The 13,012-nt window shown below is 48.5% G+C and overlaps 1 protein-coding gene across 7 annotated transcripts in view; it reads left to right on the top strand.

Annotated features, from left to right (window-relative positions):
- Positions 1–13,012, top strand: part of foxp1b (forkhead box P1b) — a 135,117-nt gene that overhangs the window by 96,779 nt on the left and 25,326 nt on the right. For 6 of the 7 annotated variants that reach the window (XM_035524649.1, XM_035524655.1, XM_035524656.1 and 3 more), the window contains 4 exons: positions 3,530–3,667; positions 4,121–4,213; positions 7,198–7,336; positions 12,402–12,600. In XM_035524649.1, coding sequence (XP_035380542.1) covers positions 3,530–3,667; positions 4,121–4,213; positions 7,198–7,336; positions 12,402–12,600 — 569 coding nt within the window. The remainder of the gene's footprint in view (positions 1–3,529; positions 3,668–4,120; positions 4,214–7,197; positions 7,337–12,401; positions 12,601–13,012) is intronic. The other variant, XM_035524652.1, reaches the window with a different exon arrangement.

Genomic DNA, 13,012 nt, shown 5'->3' with positions numbered 1-13,012 from the left:
TGCTTTCAAACAGGGCCCGGGGCTCGTCCGTCCGTCCGTCCATTTCGGGGTCTTGTTGCCTGGCGCTCAGCCATTCCGTTTGATGTCCTGACGATACAAGACGACATCGGGGAACGTTAAAATTTTCTTTTTTTCCCCCCCATTTTTTATTCCTCCCCCCACAAACCCTTGTTCCTTCTCCACGGCTCTTTTGCGGCCTCTCTCTCTCTGCGGCCACTCCCACATGTCGAGATGGTTCGTATTGAAGTCCTACTTACTTTTTCCCTCCACAGCATTCATCTTAATTACCCCTGCCACCAAGAGAGTCTTTCTGGCTGTCTGTGCGTGTGTGCGTACATGCCTGTGTGTGTGTAAGTACACAAGACCTTTAGCTTTCGTGAGCTGTGTACTTCATTAAGACAGTATCAGCGAGTCAGACGGGGGTGTGATCTTTCCTCATTAGGCTGGCATTTGCTCTGCTGGTGTCATTTCCGTAGTGTTTCCTTAGAAAAAGGAGCGAATTCTGGTATGGGAGAAAAGTCTGCGATTAAGCAGAATATTTAGCTTCTGTTTGCTTTCTAGTTGATAGTGTTATTTACAGAGATTATATACAGGCCAAATATGTTGTTTATTGCCTGTAAACATCTTTTGTGATGTAGGACCTGGTATTATTTAAAACATTTTACATGAGGTAAATTTTATGGTGTATTCTGAGAAATTGTCATAGTCTCTATCAGCTGTGTAGGAATTAAAATAAGTTTGGTTTTAACAAAAGTGGCATTATATTTATTGGTAATGTTGCCTGGGTTAACATTTGCTGGGCTGATGTCTGCATGTAGTGGTGTGTGTGTGTGTGTGTGTGTGTGTGAGTGAGATTCACTGGACAGCAAGCCAGTGCTAGTACATTGCCTACAGTCAAGTAACAGCTGTGAAGTTTTTTGTGCATGTGTGTTTGCATGAGAGTGAGTGTGTGTGTGTGTGTGCGCGTGTGCGTGTGTTTGATGTAAGCTGCAGCAGACACCTGGCCAGTGCCTCTCCCTTCAGAAATTCATAAATATCTCTGGCATCCCAGCACTTTTAATGCACTTTCCTTTCAGCTGTCCTATTGACATATAATACTAATATAACCCCGTCTCTGTGTCTCTGTTTCTCTGGCTTCAAGTGTAGTCAGATTCTGTATTTAGTTCAAAGATACTTTCTCTGTTAAGATGGTTGCTTATTACCATTCACAGTGTCTCTTGTTCAGAAAGAGAAAGGGGTTTCCGAATGGAAGACGGCATGCCCATGTGTGTCTGCCCTGTCAAGTGGCCCGCGCTGCAGAGGCCGTGGTGATGGTTTTTCAGCTGAAGTGGCCCGTCTGGCTATCCTTCCCGGGCTTGAGCAGACTCCCGCTCACGGAGTGGCGGGTTAAACACCGCTAGCTGCCGTGATCAATAGGTTACGGAGAGTACAATCCCCCTTTCTGCTAATGCCCTGGCAGGTAAACGGGCAATAAAGCGCATGCCATAATAACCGCTCCCTAGGACACGGTGCTGTAGCCCACACATACATGTTCCCTCATGCCGGAGACCAAAAGGTGTGAATGCTTGTGTGTGTGTGTGTGTGTGTGTGTGTGTGTGTGTGTGTGTGGCCTGTAAATAATAAAGAATTTAATTAGCCAAAGCAGGGTTTGCAGTGGTGTGACTTTCGAGTCCTGTGAAAGGATCACACTTTATTTTTGCACCTTTTGTTTTAAGCAAGGTCTGAAATGGTAACATCTAACAAGCCAGCTGTTGTTAAGGCATCATGTGCTAAGCAGCTTGGTCCATGACATGGATATGGATAGGTTATAGTAGTGCTCAAATCCTAAACACAAATCCAACATCATGCAACGGCACCAAAACACGGGAGCAAGGCCAGCATAAGTGGTGTGGGTGTGTGTGTGTGTGTGTGTGTGTGTATATAATATAGGAGAGATGCAGGGGCGGTGGGGGGGGCGGTTCTGGGCTCCCTCTCCCCTCTCTGTTTTCATCCGTCTCCCCGACCTTCAAAATAGTTCATCAAAATTAGTGATGCCGAGCAGTAAGGACACGGGCGCATAATGAGTGGGAAATGAGGGACTCGGGGGGGCGCGGGCTGTGCAAATTGAGCGGCAAGCCATGTGAGAAAGTCTAGATGGACTGCATATTAAGTCATTGCGCCAGGAAGACCGAGTAGCACCTTTTATAATACCTCGCCTTTGGCCTGCTTTCCCCAACAGCGCGGCCTTGACTGATGTTTTTTTCTGTTTTTACCACGTGCGACCTGTAACCGGGTGCCGTGAGCCGTCAGAGCGGCCTGGGAGTTCGCGGACTTCTCTGAGCTTCTTATTTGAGACCTCTGGCCTTTGTCACGCTGGGGATGCCTGGGGCGTTCATTAAAGCTGGTTTGTTTTTGTTTTATCCTTTAAAGCGTGGCAAATTAGGCCGTATGTATGCAAGTGGGTGGCAGGCGACGCCCCTTATGGGGTGAGACTGCTCCAGAGGCCTCAATTATGCTCTGGAAGGCCTGAAAATTCGAGGCAGGGTCATGTGTTGTGATGCACAGATCCAATTGGGGTAACCTTGGCGAAGGCTGTCACTGTAAGGTCTGGCCAAGGTGGGCAACGTACATGTTGGAGCCAAAGTGGGCAACGTATACGTGCACATGAGTGCGAGCGCGCGCACACACACACACACACACACACACACACACACACTCGCTCGCTGTTGTTAACACGACCTGACCGTGCATTTTAGTATAAGATGCTCTCAGGTTCATCTGCATCAACACTCGTCACCCGAGCGTTGTGAAGGGAAGGTTTTAATGGCGTCGCACATTATGGACACACACACACACACACACACACACACACACACAGCCCCTGCAGCAATTAAATGTTCTCTGTCAGCTGTGTATGAGGACCTGCTCAATGTCACCCTCCATCACCCTTCTCTCTGCTCTCACCACCTTCTTTATCCACGCGCGTTACTGTCTGACAGAGGGACCATGAGAGCGTTCACTCGTGTGTTCCAGAATTACTGGTGACATCTTACCGATAAACATTGCTTGCACCCTGCAATAACCTGCATTGAAATTTTCATTTGTATGTTTTTTTTTTTCCCCTCTCTGTTTTGGTTTTTTTTTGCGGGGGGGGGGGTTGCCTTCCTTTTGTCCTTGTGGTAATGCAACCGGGCCTTTCAAAAGGCCGAAGCAAAAACATAAACAGCCTACCAAACACAAAACACACTAAAACCAGCGCAGTGAAAACAATAGTGACACTCCAGGCTAGTAGCCAGTGGCCTTGGTACTGGAGTGGGCCACAGCACGGTGCATGAAGGTCTCGAGGTGGGTGGAGGTGTGAGCGCATTCTGTGGTTGCTGCTTTGTTTGCTGTATAAGATCCCCACGTATAGGCTACATTTTGTGTGTGTGTGTGTGTGTGTGTGTGTGTATAGAGTTTTACACAGTTTGCTCTTATGACTGTACACATAGAACTGCATTTTGTGTCTGTAATCCCGTCTAAAAATGTGTGTGCGTTGTGTGTGTTGTAGGTGCCAGTCTCTGTGGCTATGATGACTCCACAGGTGATAACCCCTCAACAGATGCAGCAGATTCTACAGCAGCAAGTCCTGAGCCCTCAACAGCTCCAGCTCCTTCTGCAACAGCAACAGGCCCTCATGTTACAGCAGGTACACACACACACGCGCACACGCACACACACGCGCACACAGACGCACACACACACGCACACAGACGCGCATACGCGCACACGTGCGTGCATGCAGACATACATAGGTACATGTGCACGCATGTATACAGAGGACAAGATATAACAGCAGGTGTAGACACACACCTGCGCGCGCACACACACACACACACACACACACACTTTTGTAACATTGCCAGTGAGATTCTTTTTTTTTTTTTTCTTTCGTTGCCTCATAGCCCGGGGTACTGTGCATACTCTATGAGCTTTGCCCACAGGTCCTGCAATGCTGAATGTTTGCCAATGACTCAAGCAAACTTTCACCATACAGCAAAATTCTCCAGAACTATGACCGGATAGTAGCTCATTGCCGGTAAATCACCTCACTGATAATCCTGGGTCAGTGGTGCTCACCCGAGTGTGTGTGTCTCAACAGCAGCAACTCCAGGACTTCTATAAGAAGCAGCAAGAACAGCTTCATCTCCAGCTCCTCCAACAACAGCATGGCAGCAAACAGCAGAGCAAAGAGGTACGCAGGCATCCGTATCTCACCCCCCCCAACACATGCATTCTTCATTAGTCACCCTGATTGTACGTGCATTGTAGAGGTCTATCCTTTCCCGTACAGATAGCAGGTCCATGCCACTCCGCTAGCTGTAATTCCTTCCTTTTCTCCCTTTTGTTTTCCTGCCTTTGACATAAATGTGCATATTTTCCTCTGATGGCAAGCACACGGAAAGGATGTCAAATACTTCCCTTTGGAGAAAAAACGCAAAAGAGAGAGAGAGCGAACAGGAGTGAGAGAGATGCACAAATGTATAGCGTATCATTGGAAGTGGCTGCCGGGATAATTAACATAGAAATAGCAGAGGGAGAGGAAGTATGTCATTGTGAGATACTGCTCTCCTCTACCAACCCCCCCACCCCAACCCGGCGCGGGGTTCGAGCCTCATCTCATTTGCGATGGCTCTGTGTTAATGACTGGAGGATACAGGCATGGCTCTGGACAAAAGAGGAGATTATTGCTTGTTCAGAAGCAGTTCAAAGACAATTGGAGGGAATTTCAGACTTGGCGCTTTCCCTTCTGAGAGGCACGTTCACTTTGAGGGTCTATAAATTAAATCGAATGTAAAACACACACACACACACACACACACACACACACTCGCACACGCAGAGACTTGTACACAGAAATGCTGACTTCAAAGTCCCCTAATTAATGAACTGGGAGCTTCAGTTTGGACAAGTCGTGGTGCCGTGCTTCTCTAAATCAACGTGACAGGACTGTTTCTCTCATCTCTGATAGAAGCTGTCTTTCTCTCTCTCTCTCTCTCTCTCTCTCTCTCTCTCTCTCTCTCTCTCTCTCTCTCTCTCTCTCTCTCTCATGTCAAACAGATAGGACAGAAGGGAGTGTTGGGGAGGGAGGTGGTAGAGCAAAAAGGAGCCACAATTGATCAGCTGAATGGGCCACAGTGAATTAAAAAAAAAAAAAAAACGAAACAACTTTTTGAAGCGCATTATGTTTGATCACAGGAAATTGATGCAGCCCTCAAGAGGCACGGTCCTTTTGCCGATGTTTTCTCTCTCTCTCCGTCTCTCTCCGTCTCCTCTCCTTTTCCTTTTTTTTTATATTCCATTTGGATTTTCTCGTTCAGCCATCAAAAGACAAGAAGAAGAATCACTCCGCGATGCCTCCCGTGGGGACTCCTCACAATAACCCCCTGTTGTTGCTTTGTGCCTCGCTTTCATTTTAAAGATGTTTTTTTTTTTCTCCCTCTTTTTCCTTTGAGTTTTTTTTTTTTCTTCCTCCAAGATCCTTAACTTGGGATTGGAGTTTGAGACAATAAAGGGGTCTGCCAGTGTCACTCTCGATCATGTTTGTCAGGCAATTGCCCCCCATCCCCCACCGAATCCACCCCACAACCTCCACAACTACCCCAGCCCCGCCCCGCCCGTGCCGCTTGCCGTTAACCTCTCATTTGCTCAGACGGGGGCTGTGTCGATGTACTGCTGTGTGTACATGACCGTGTGTGCGTGTAATGTTGAAGTACAATCCAGACTGTACCCTAAATACCATTTCATTGTTTTAACTACAGAAACGTTCTATTAAAGTTTTAGAAGAGAAGTAAACAGGAAATCTCAAATTGAAACACTTCAGACAGGTATATTAAAATGCAAGCATCTATTCCCTTTAGGTGTACTTTATTTAATATTAAGCTGTGATGTGTGGACTGGACATGTGGCAACTGAGAGTGAGAAACAGAACAAGAGTGAGTAACAGCAAGAGAGACAGAGTGAGAAACCACAAGAGAGACAGAGGGTTAGAAGCAGAATGAGAGCGAGACGGCGAGTGAGAGCTTTATCACACTGGCTCAGCTCTGCTGTGGGTCTGCTGCGTGACCTCGCTGGTGCAGCAAGACCTTTTTTGTTTGCCTGCAGTGAGGAGCACTAAACACAGCAGCGCATCCTGTGTTTGAGAAGAGGGTGCGGTCCACAGCTTGGCAGCAGAGAGACTGTAATGCCCAGTCACACACACACACACACACACACACACACACACACACACACACACACACAGTGCTGACACTTAGAACTCAAGCACTGAGCACTCTTTATCTAACGTTCAGCTGAGTTGCGCCCCATTCGGGTTGCTGTTGGGGTGCAGGCGGGCCAAGGTCACAGAGAGGTGTGTTCACAGAGAGCAGGAGGGGCTAGTGCATGGGTGAAACTGCCCTGCCTCTCCCCTCTTATCACCAGAACATCGGCCATTTGTTTTTCAATTCAGTGCGGATTGAGGATATTAGATCATTTCCTCTGGTTTGTTGCTCCAGTGACTATAGCAACCTCCCCTCCCCCAATCATTCACTTTTGCCACCTTTTTCTTCTCCTTTTTTCTCCCTCTCTTCCTCCCTTTCTCTCACCCCCCCCCCCCCCAATTTCCCTTTCATCCACCACTCTCCTTCTTAACCGCATCCTCCTTTCCTCTGGCCTCCCGCTATCTCCAGCCAGTTTCTCCCTCTAGCGTTCCCCTAAACAAACGCCGTAATTCGACTTTAAGGATGGATCTCCCGCCCCTGAGCTCACCCCATTGGCTAGTCCCCAGTGCAAGCCTCTCTGTTACATGCCTGGGCGGTGGTCTGTGATGAGTTCCATATATCGGGGTAGCCACTGGGGTAACCAGTACACCAAGGTGTGAGGAGGGTTCGGGTCATGCCTTAACTACAGCTCCCCCACATCTCTCTCTCTGATAGGCCGCACACAGAGGCCTGCCCTCCGCCGCACGCTGAATTATGAATGGCCGTAATTAAAATCCCGCCGCTGAGATAATGAATGATTAACCGTGTTGCTCCGTTGTTTTGAGTTAATTAGGAAAGGAAGGACTGTACCTGCGCAGTCGCCCCGCCCCCCTGTGTGTGTGTGTGTGTGTGTGTGTGTGTGTGTGTGTGTGTGTGTGTGTGTGTGTGTGTGTGTGTAGCATGTTGTCTGACCGAGACCCCTCCCCCATCTCTCCAGGTGTCTGCTCAGTTGGCCTTCCAGCAGCAGCTCCTCCAGGTGCAGCAGCTCCATCAGCAGCAGCTGCTCAGCCTGCAGAGACAGGGCCTGCTGTCCTTCCAGCACGGCCCCAGCCTGCCCCTGCACTCGCTCGCTCAGGGTAAGGGACACACACGCACACCACGTTTACCAGGTATCGTGCGCATTACGAAAGTGCATGCTTGATCTCGCACACATGTTCATTCACTCAGTCACACATTTACAACCACAAGTGTATAAACTTGCTCGCTCACGCATCCTCCCCTTGAGGGAGTAATATTTTCATCTCCTCCTGACTCTGACGCTCTAAACGGCAATTCTGCTACACTTCTCTTCAGATGAGTGTGTGTATATATAAATGTATGTGCGTGTGCGCGTGTGTGTGTGCGTGTGTGTGTGTGTGGGTGGGTGTGTGTATCTGGACAGAGACCCCATAACAGAGACTGCCTACACTCTTTCTCCTTCATCCCTCTATCCTTCTCTCTGCCAGCCTTTAGTCCCTGTTGGCCCAGGCCCAGGCCACAAGCACACTGGGTGCGCTGTTTCCCAGCCCGTCCCGGGCGAACCCCCTTTTGCATAAGCGGACGCTGAGTCAGTACTTGTTTTCCCAGGAAGTTTATTTCTTTGTACACCTCCTGTCATATTTTCTCAAGGAGCAGCTAGAATGCAACAAAAGCTCTTTCATGGTTTTTTTTTTTTTTTTTTTTTCCCCCCTCACTCGCCAGCTAAACCAAACAATTTTTTTAATAAGATAAGGCGCTAGAGGGAGAGGGAGGTGGGGTTGGTTAGGTAACGTGCAAACACAGTGTTTGTACAGTCTTGTTATTGTTTGTTCAGGGCATAGTCAAAAAAAAGAAAGCAAGAAAAATAACAAGCCACTCTCAAGTACCCACGATGCCCTTGGGCTGGGCGTGGCAGTGTAATTTCTGGCTCAGGGTACTGAGACAGGTTGGCGTTGGTAGCGTTTCTCGGACGGCCCTGTACCAGACATCTAAAAGATTACAGTTAACACGGCTCATTAAAACAAAAATTCCCAGCTGACTTGCAGGCGGATTTTCATATTAATTGATTTATGTATTTCTGGGGTGTAAGCACATGCAAGCAGGTGTGTGGGAAAGGGATGGGTGAAGATATCTATCTCAACTATGTTGTCATAAAAATATATTTTCATCAACATCACACACATCTGCACTGGAGGAAGAACTGAGGGTTCTGTCAGTGACGTGCATTTCGTGATGTGCACCGTTTCAAACGAAAGCAAGCGAGATGGTGCTCAGAAGTACAGCTTCAGTCCAAACTGGAGATCAGAGACTTGACTGGGCTGGTCCACGTTTGCCGTGAGACAGCGCCCTTGGATCTCATTGGTGCTTAAGTATGTGTATGACAGCAGTTAAAACACTTATCTGTGTGTGTGTGTGTGTGTGTGTGTGTGTGTGTGTGTGTCCTGGCCTATTTGCCACATTTTCTGCTCCACTGAGTGAAGTTACTGATGACCTTTTGCTTTCACACTCCACCAGACAGTTTCGTGCTTCAGTAGGCCAGTCTTACAGAGGCCAAGATCTAATCTTCAATATTCAGCAAAAGTAGTTAATATTGCCGGAAGAGTGATGACTTAATGCTTCACATACACATGCATCTCCGTGTGTGTGTGTGTGTGTGTGTGTGTGTGTGTGTGTGTGTGTGTGTGTGTGTGTGTGTGTGTGTGTGTGTGAGGACATTTGTTGTGTTGGAAGCTAAGAAAAGGGATTACTTATCTCTTTAATGCTGACTCAAATATCAGTTACTAAAGAATATGACAACAAAAAAAAAACCTCATGTTCATGACAACGTCTGTAATTTCAATATGCAAATTTTGTGCATTGTATTACCCATTAATTTTGTTGTTTTTATACAAGTAATAATAGGAAAAATAGCTCAGCAAAAAAGTAATATTAAAAGCAGTTGATAAGCCACAGCTGAGAAACAGGGACATATTTTCTTATGGATAAAGTATTTTGACAGTATTTTGACTCTACAGAGGACCTAAAGTTGTCTGTGATTATTTCGGTGTGTTAGAAGGGATAAAAAGTATGTATCTAACTGAGAAGGAGGGAAACATTTGATCTTCATAGCAGGGATATGGAGAAAAGTGCGAATAAGGTTTGAGGCAGACAGAGCGGGGGGAATGAAATGATGTCTAACCTGTTCACTCAGTCAGACATCTGCATTAGCCCTGCACTCCCAGGGGTGGATGCGTGTGTTTGTGTGTGTTTGTGTGTGTGTGTGTGTGCGTGTGTGTGTGCGTGCGTGCGTGTGCACAAGTGTATAGCGCTCTCTCTGCCCCTCCTCCAATCAGTTAAGTTGTCCGCACGGGACCCGCAGGACGGTGCCAAGACAAATTTGCCGATACGAGTGGCGTGGACACGGCCAGCTGCAGAGCGCTCAGCCAAGCGGGAGCCCGGTGTCCCAACACCCAGCCGCGCCACCGGTGATTGATCAGCCGGCCCCGCGCCACTGTTTTAACAGCTCCTGTAGCGTTTGAGAGGAACATATTTTAGGCCTGAGGGCTGCAGATCAAAGTCCCGGCGATCGGAGCCCCGTAAGCAGCCGGGTTGCTCGGCTGATGGAGCGACAAACTAATAGCTGTGTCACTCTCGGCCCCTAGTGGCAGCGACGCTGCGGCGTGGAGAAAAACAGGACAGAGCCGGTCATTTGGGCCGGGGCCGTGGGGCTATTTTCTCCCCCGTCAGTGATGACTGCCCAGTACAGATGCGGTTATGATCCTTAAATCAACTTTCTGCTCGCTTGAACACAGAGCCACTGGGGTACTGGGGTACAAGGACAGGAAAGGTTGAAGGACCCTCCTGCCACCCCCCCCACCCCCCCCACACACACACACACAGACACACACACACACCCACACAGACACACACACAGACACATGCTCGTCCAAGCTCTCCGCCGCTACCTGCCGTGGTAAAAATTGAGTTGGGCCACCGGTGATCAATCAAGTGTCCCGTGGAAATACATTTTTTAAAACAAGGGGCCCGTGTCTTTGGCCTGTAATGACTGAAACACGGAGATGGGGGTTCATCTGAAAAATGATGCTGTGCTGTGGACGCAGCACTCCAGGGCGAAAGGAAGACAAATCCAGGGACGGGAATCGGTTTATGTTAAATGCAGGATGATGCGTCTTCCGTTGAATGTTGAACTGAATAACACAATAACGCATCGGTTTTATCTGATTGGCCTGACGGTGCTTCGCGCAAACGGGAAGACAAGATGGAATTATTTTTAGGGTTGGCGTTCAGGCCTGATTTGTCATGAGACAAAGATGGGTAAGATGGGTAGATTAACACACTAGGGGTTAGGAGATTAGTACACACGGGGGAATTACAGACGGAGCGTACTGAGAGAGGGAAAGTCACGGGCGACTGGATACAGACACAGATTCATGGCAAGGGCAGGACAAGAAGGATGGAGAGGGAGGTGCAGAGCCAAAGACACCTCAAACAACCAGGAGGGGAGGAGCAGTGGGTTTGGGGGAGAAAGTGGACAGCTTTGTCAAGCAAACCAGCTAAAAATACACATCACCCTGTCCCTTTGCTGGGAAGGGATGACGGTCCCCCCCACCCCACCCAGGACAGTCGCTACACCCGCGACCTTGTTTTACTGAGGCGCACTGATCAGCCCAGCCCTGGGCGATGACGGAAGTCGCCCCCCACTATGCCGCATCTGCGAGAGGAATCGGTGCGACCGAACGCGAGCCGAAGGCGAACGCAGTGGGGAACGGCGACGCTAAAACGCTACACAAAAGGACGCGCCCGGTGACGGCGGCGGGAGAGACGCAGGGACGCTCCTTGGGAGGTGGAAAGGTTATTGATTCGTCCTGCAATCATTTCCGCCAGCTCTTTGATACGCAAACGATCCGGAGTGGATTTACAGCAGCCCTATCAGACTCATTTCACACTTCTTAGTGTCGCTCGCGCTCTCCAGAGCTTTTCCCGCCTCATTAGCCCACTGTTCTCCATTACCGGCATAATTAAAATCTTTAGTAGCTTATCAAATTAAAAAATATTTTCTGCTGATCGCATTGAGATCGTCACCTCGCCTGTTATTTTGCCACAACAGGAATAAATTAAGACTAAGCACTTCTGCTACAAATGTATTACAGCCAAACACTTAAAAGGGACCACTTCTGTATCTATAGAAAACTGGAGAGTAAGTGATTAAAGGGTGGGGGGGTGTTCGGAGAATAATTCTGATAAGCGCAGTGCGACTCATTTTCCATTTGCTGTTGCTCGTATTGAAAGTCAGTTTAATTAATTGCCCTGTAAGGCGACTCTGCCCCCCTCACCAAAGCCCCCTGTGCACTACGTTCATTTTACAGCTCCTCCCAACTCTCCATCACTGGAGACAGAAGTGTGTAGCCCTTAAGGCATGCACGGACGTTCTCTGTTCTCTGGCCTCCTGGATTCGGCACGATTCCGTACAGGCTGAGATGCAGACAGTTCTGCTGTCCATCTCCATGTGATGTGCGAAGCCCCTTTCATACCCCCCCCCCCCCCCCCCCAATAATTCTAGCAAAAGGATCTTTATTCTTTCTTTCCTTTATTGTCACCAGTGTGCACAAGTTGTGGTAGGGCTGACTTTGTAAATGCGCTTTAAGTCTTCTGTGTCAGTTGGAGGCGTGCAGGGCTTTCAGTATTTTGCACATTATCTTGCTTTAGAGAATATTACCCTAGAGGCTCGGATTCTTCCTTTTGCTTCTTCCTCCTCCTTTTCTCCGAGATATGTTTAGGAATGTTGCTATTTTAAACAGCTCTGTGTGTGTGTGCGCGTGTGCACGCGCGTGTGCCGGCTTTCTTCTGACTAATGCTGATTATTCAGATTTCATGCCTTGTCTGTATATTAGTCATTTACTCTGAGCATGAAATGCGAATGAATGCCAGAGATTTGTGTGCACAAGTGCACGCACACACACGCACACTCATCCCTGTCACATACACACAAACACATACAGAGGGACAGAGACCCGGGTGGGCCGCGCGCATCTCCCAACACACTCCCCAGTCGCGAAACCCCCTTTGTTTACCCAACCCTTTTTTGTGTGGTTTTAATGTTGTTATTATTATTATTTAATTTCCAAAGGAGTGTATCTGGATTAGGGCCTTAATTGATTTCATTATCCAATTTCTTTATGGCAGGCATGATTCCTGCCGATCTGCAGCAGTTGTGGAAGGAGGTGGCGGGAACAAACATCAAGGAGGAGAACAGCGCCAGCAACAACGGAGGTCACCGGGGCCTGGACCTGTCCTGTTCTCCCGCACCTCCCAAGAACCCCCTCCTCAACCAGCACGCCAGCACCAACGGCCAGTATGGCAGCCACACACTGAAGAGAGAGAGGTGAGATACTCCCCCAATCTGCCACCCGCTGCTGCCCGACGTGTAGCCTGCTGCCCGGGGCAGTAAAAGCAGCCATCGTTGGTGTGCTTGTTATTAATGACCTCTAGTTTACTACCTATGTAAGGCAGAACAACCGCGCGTCGAATCCACTGGAAAACATGGGGGCGCTGGGTTATCACTGCGTATCTCTGTACTGGAATGAGGCAGACGGTGTTCTTGTGTGGTGTTCTCGGTTTTGCTAGATCTTTGTCTCTCGCTTTCTCTCTCTCTCGCTCTCTCTCTCGCTCTCTCTCTCTCTCTCTCTCTCTCTCTCTGAGAGAACATTTTACTGAAAGTCATTAGTACTCATCACCTCTTTCCTGCCATCTTTGACTAACGTGCACAGGCCTGGCTTGTTTCCTCGTTTGAGATG

The sequence above is a fragment of the Electrophorus electricus genome, chromosome 3 (assembly GCF_013358815.1).
Source record: "Electrophorus electricus isolate fEleEle1 chromosome 3, fEleEle1.pri, whole genome shotgun sequence".
Classification (NCBI taxonomy): domain Eukaryota; kingdom Metazoa; phylum Chordata; class Actinopteri; order Gymnotiformes; family Gymnotidae; genus Electrophorus; species Electrophorus electricus.
The sequence above is the reverse complement of the archived record's forward strand: the minus strand, read 5'-3'. Positions and strand labels throughout refer to the sequence as shown.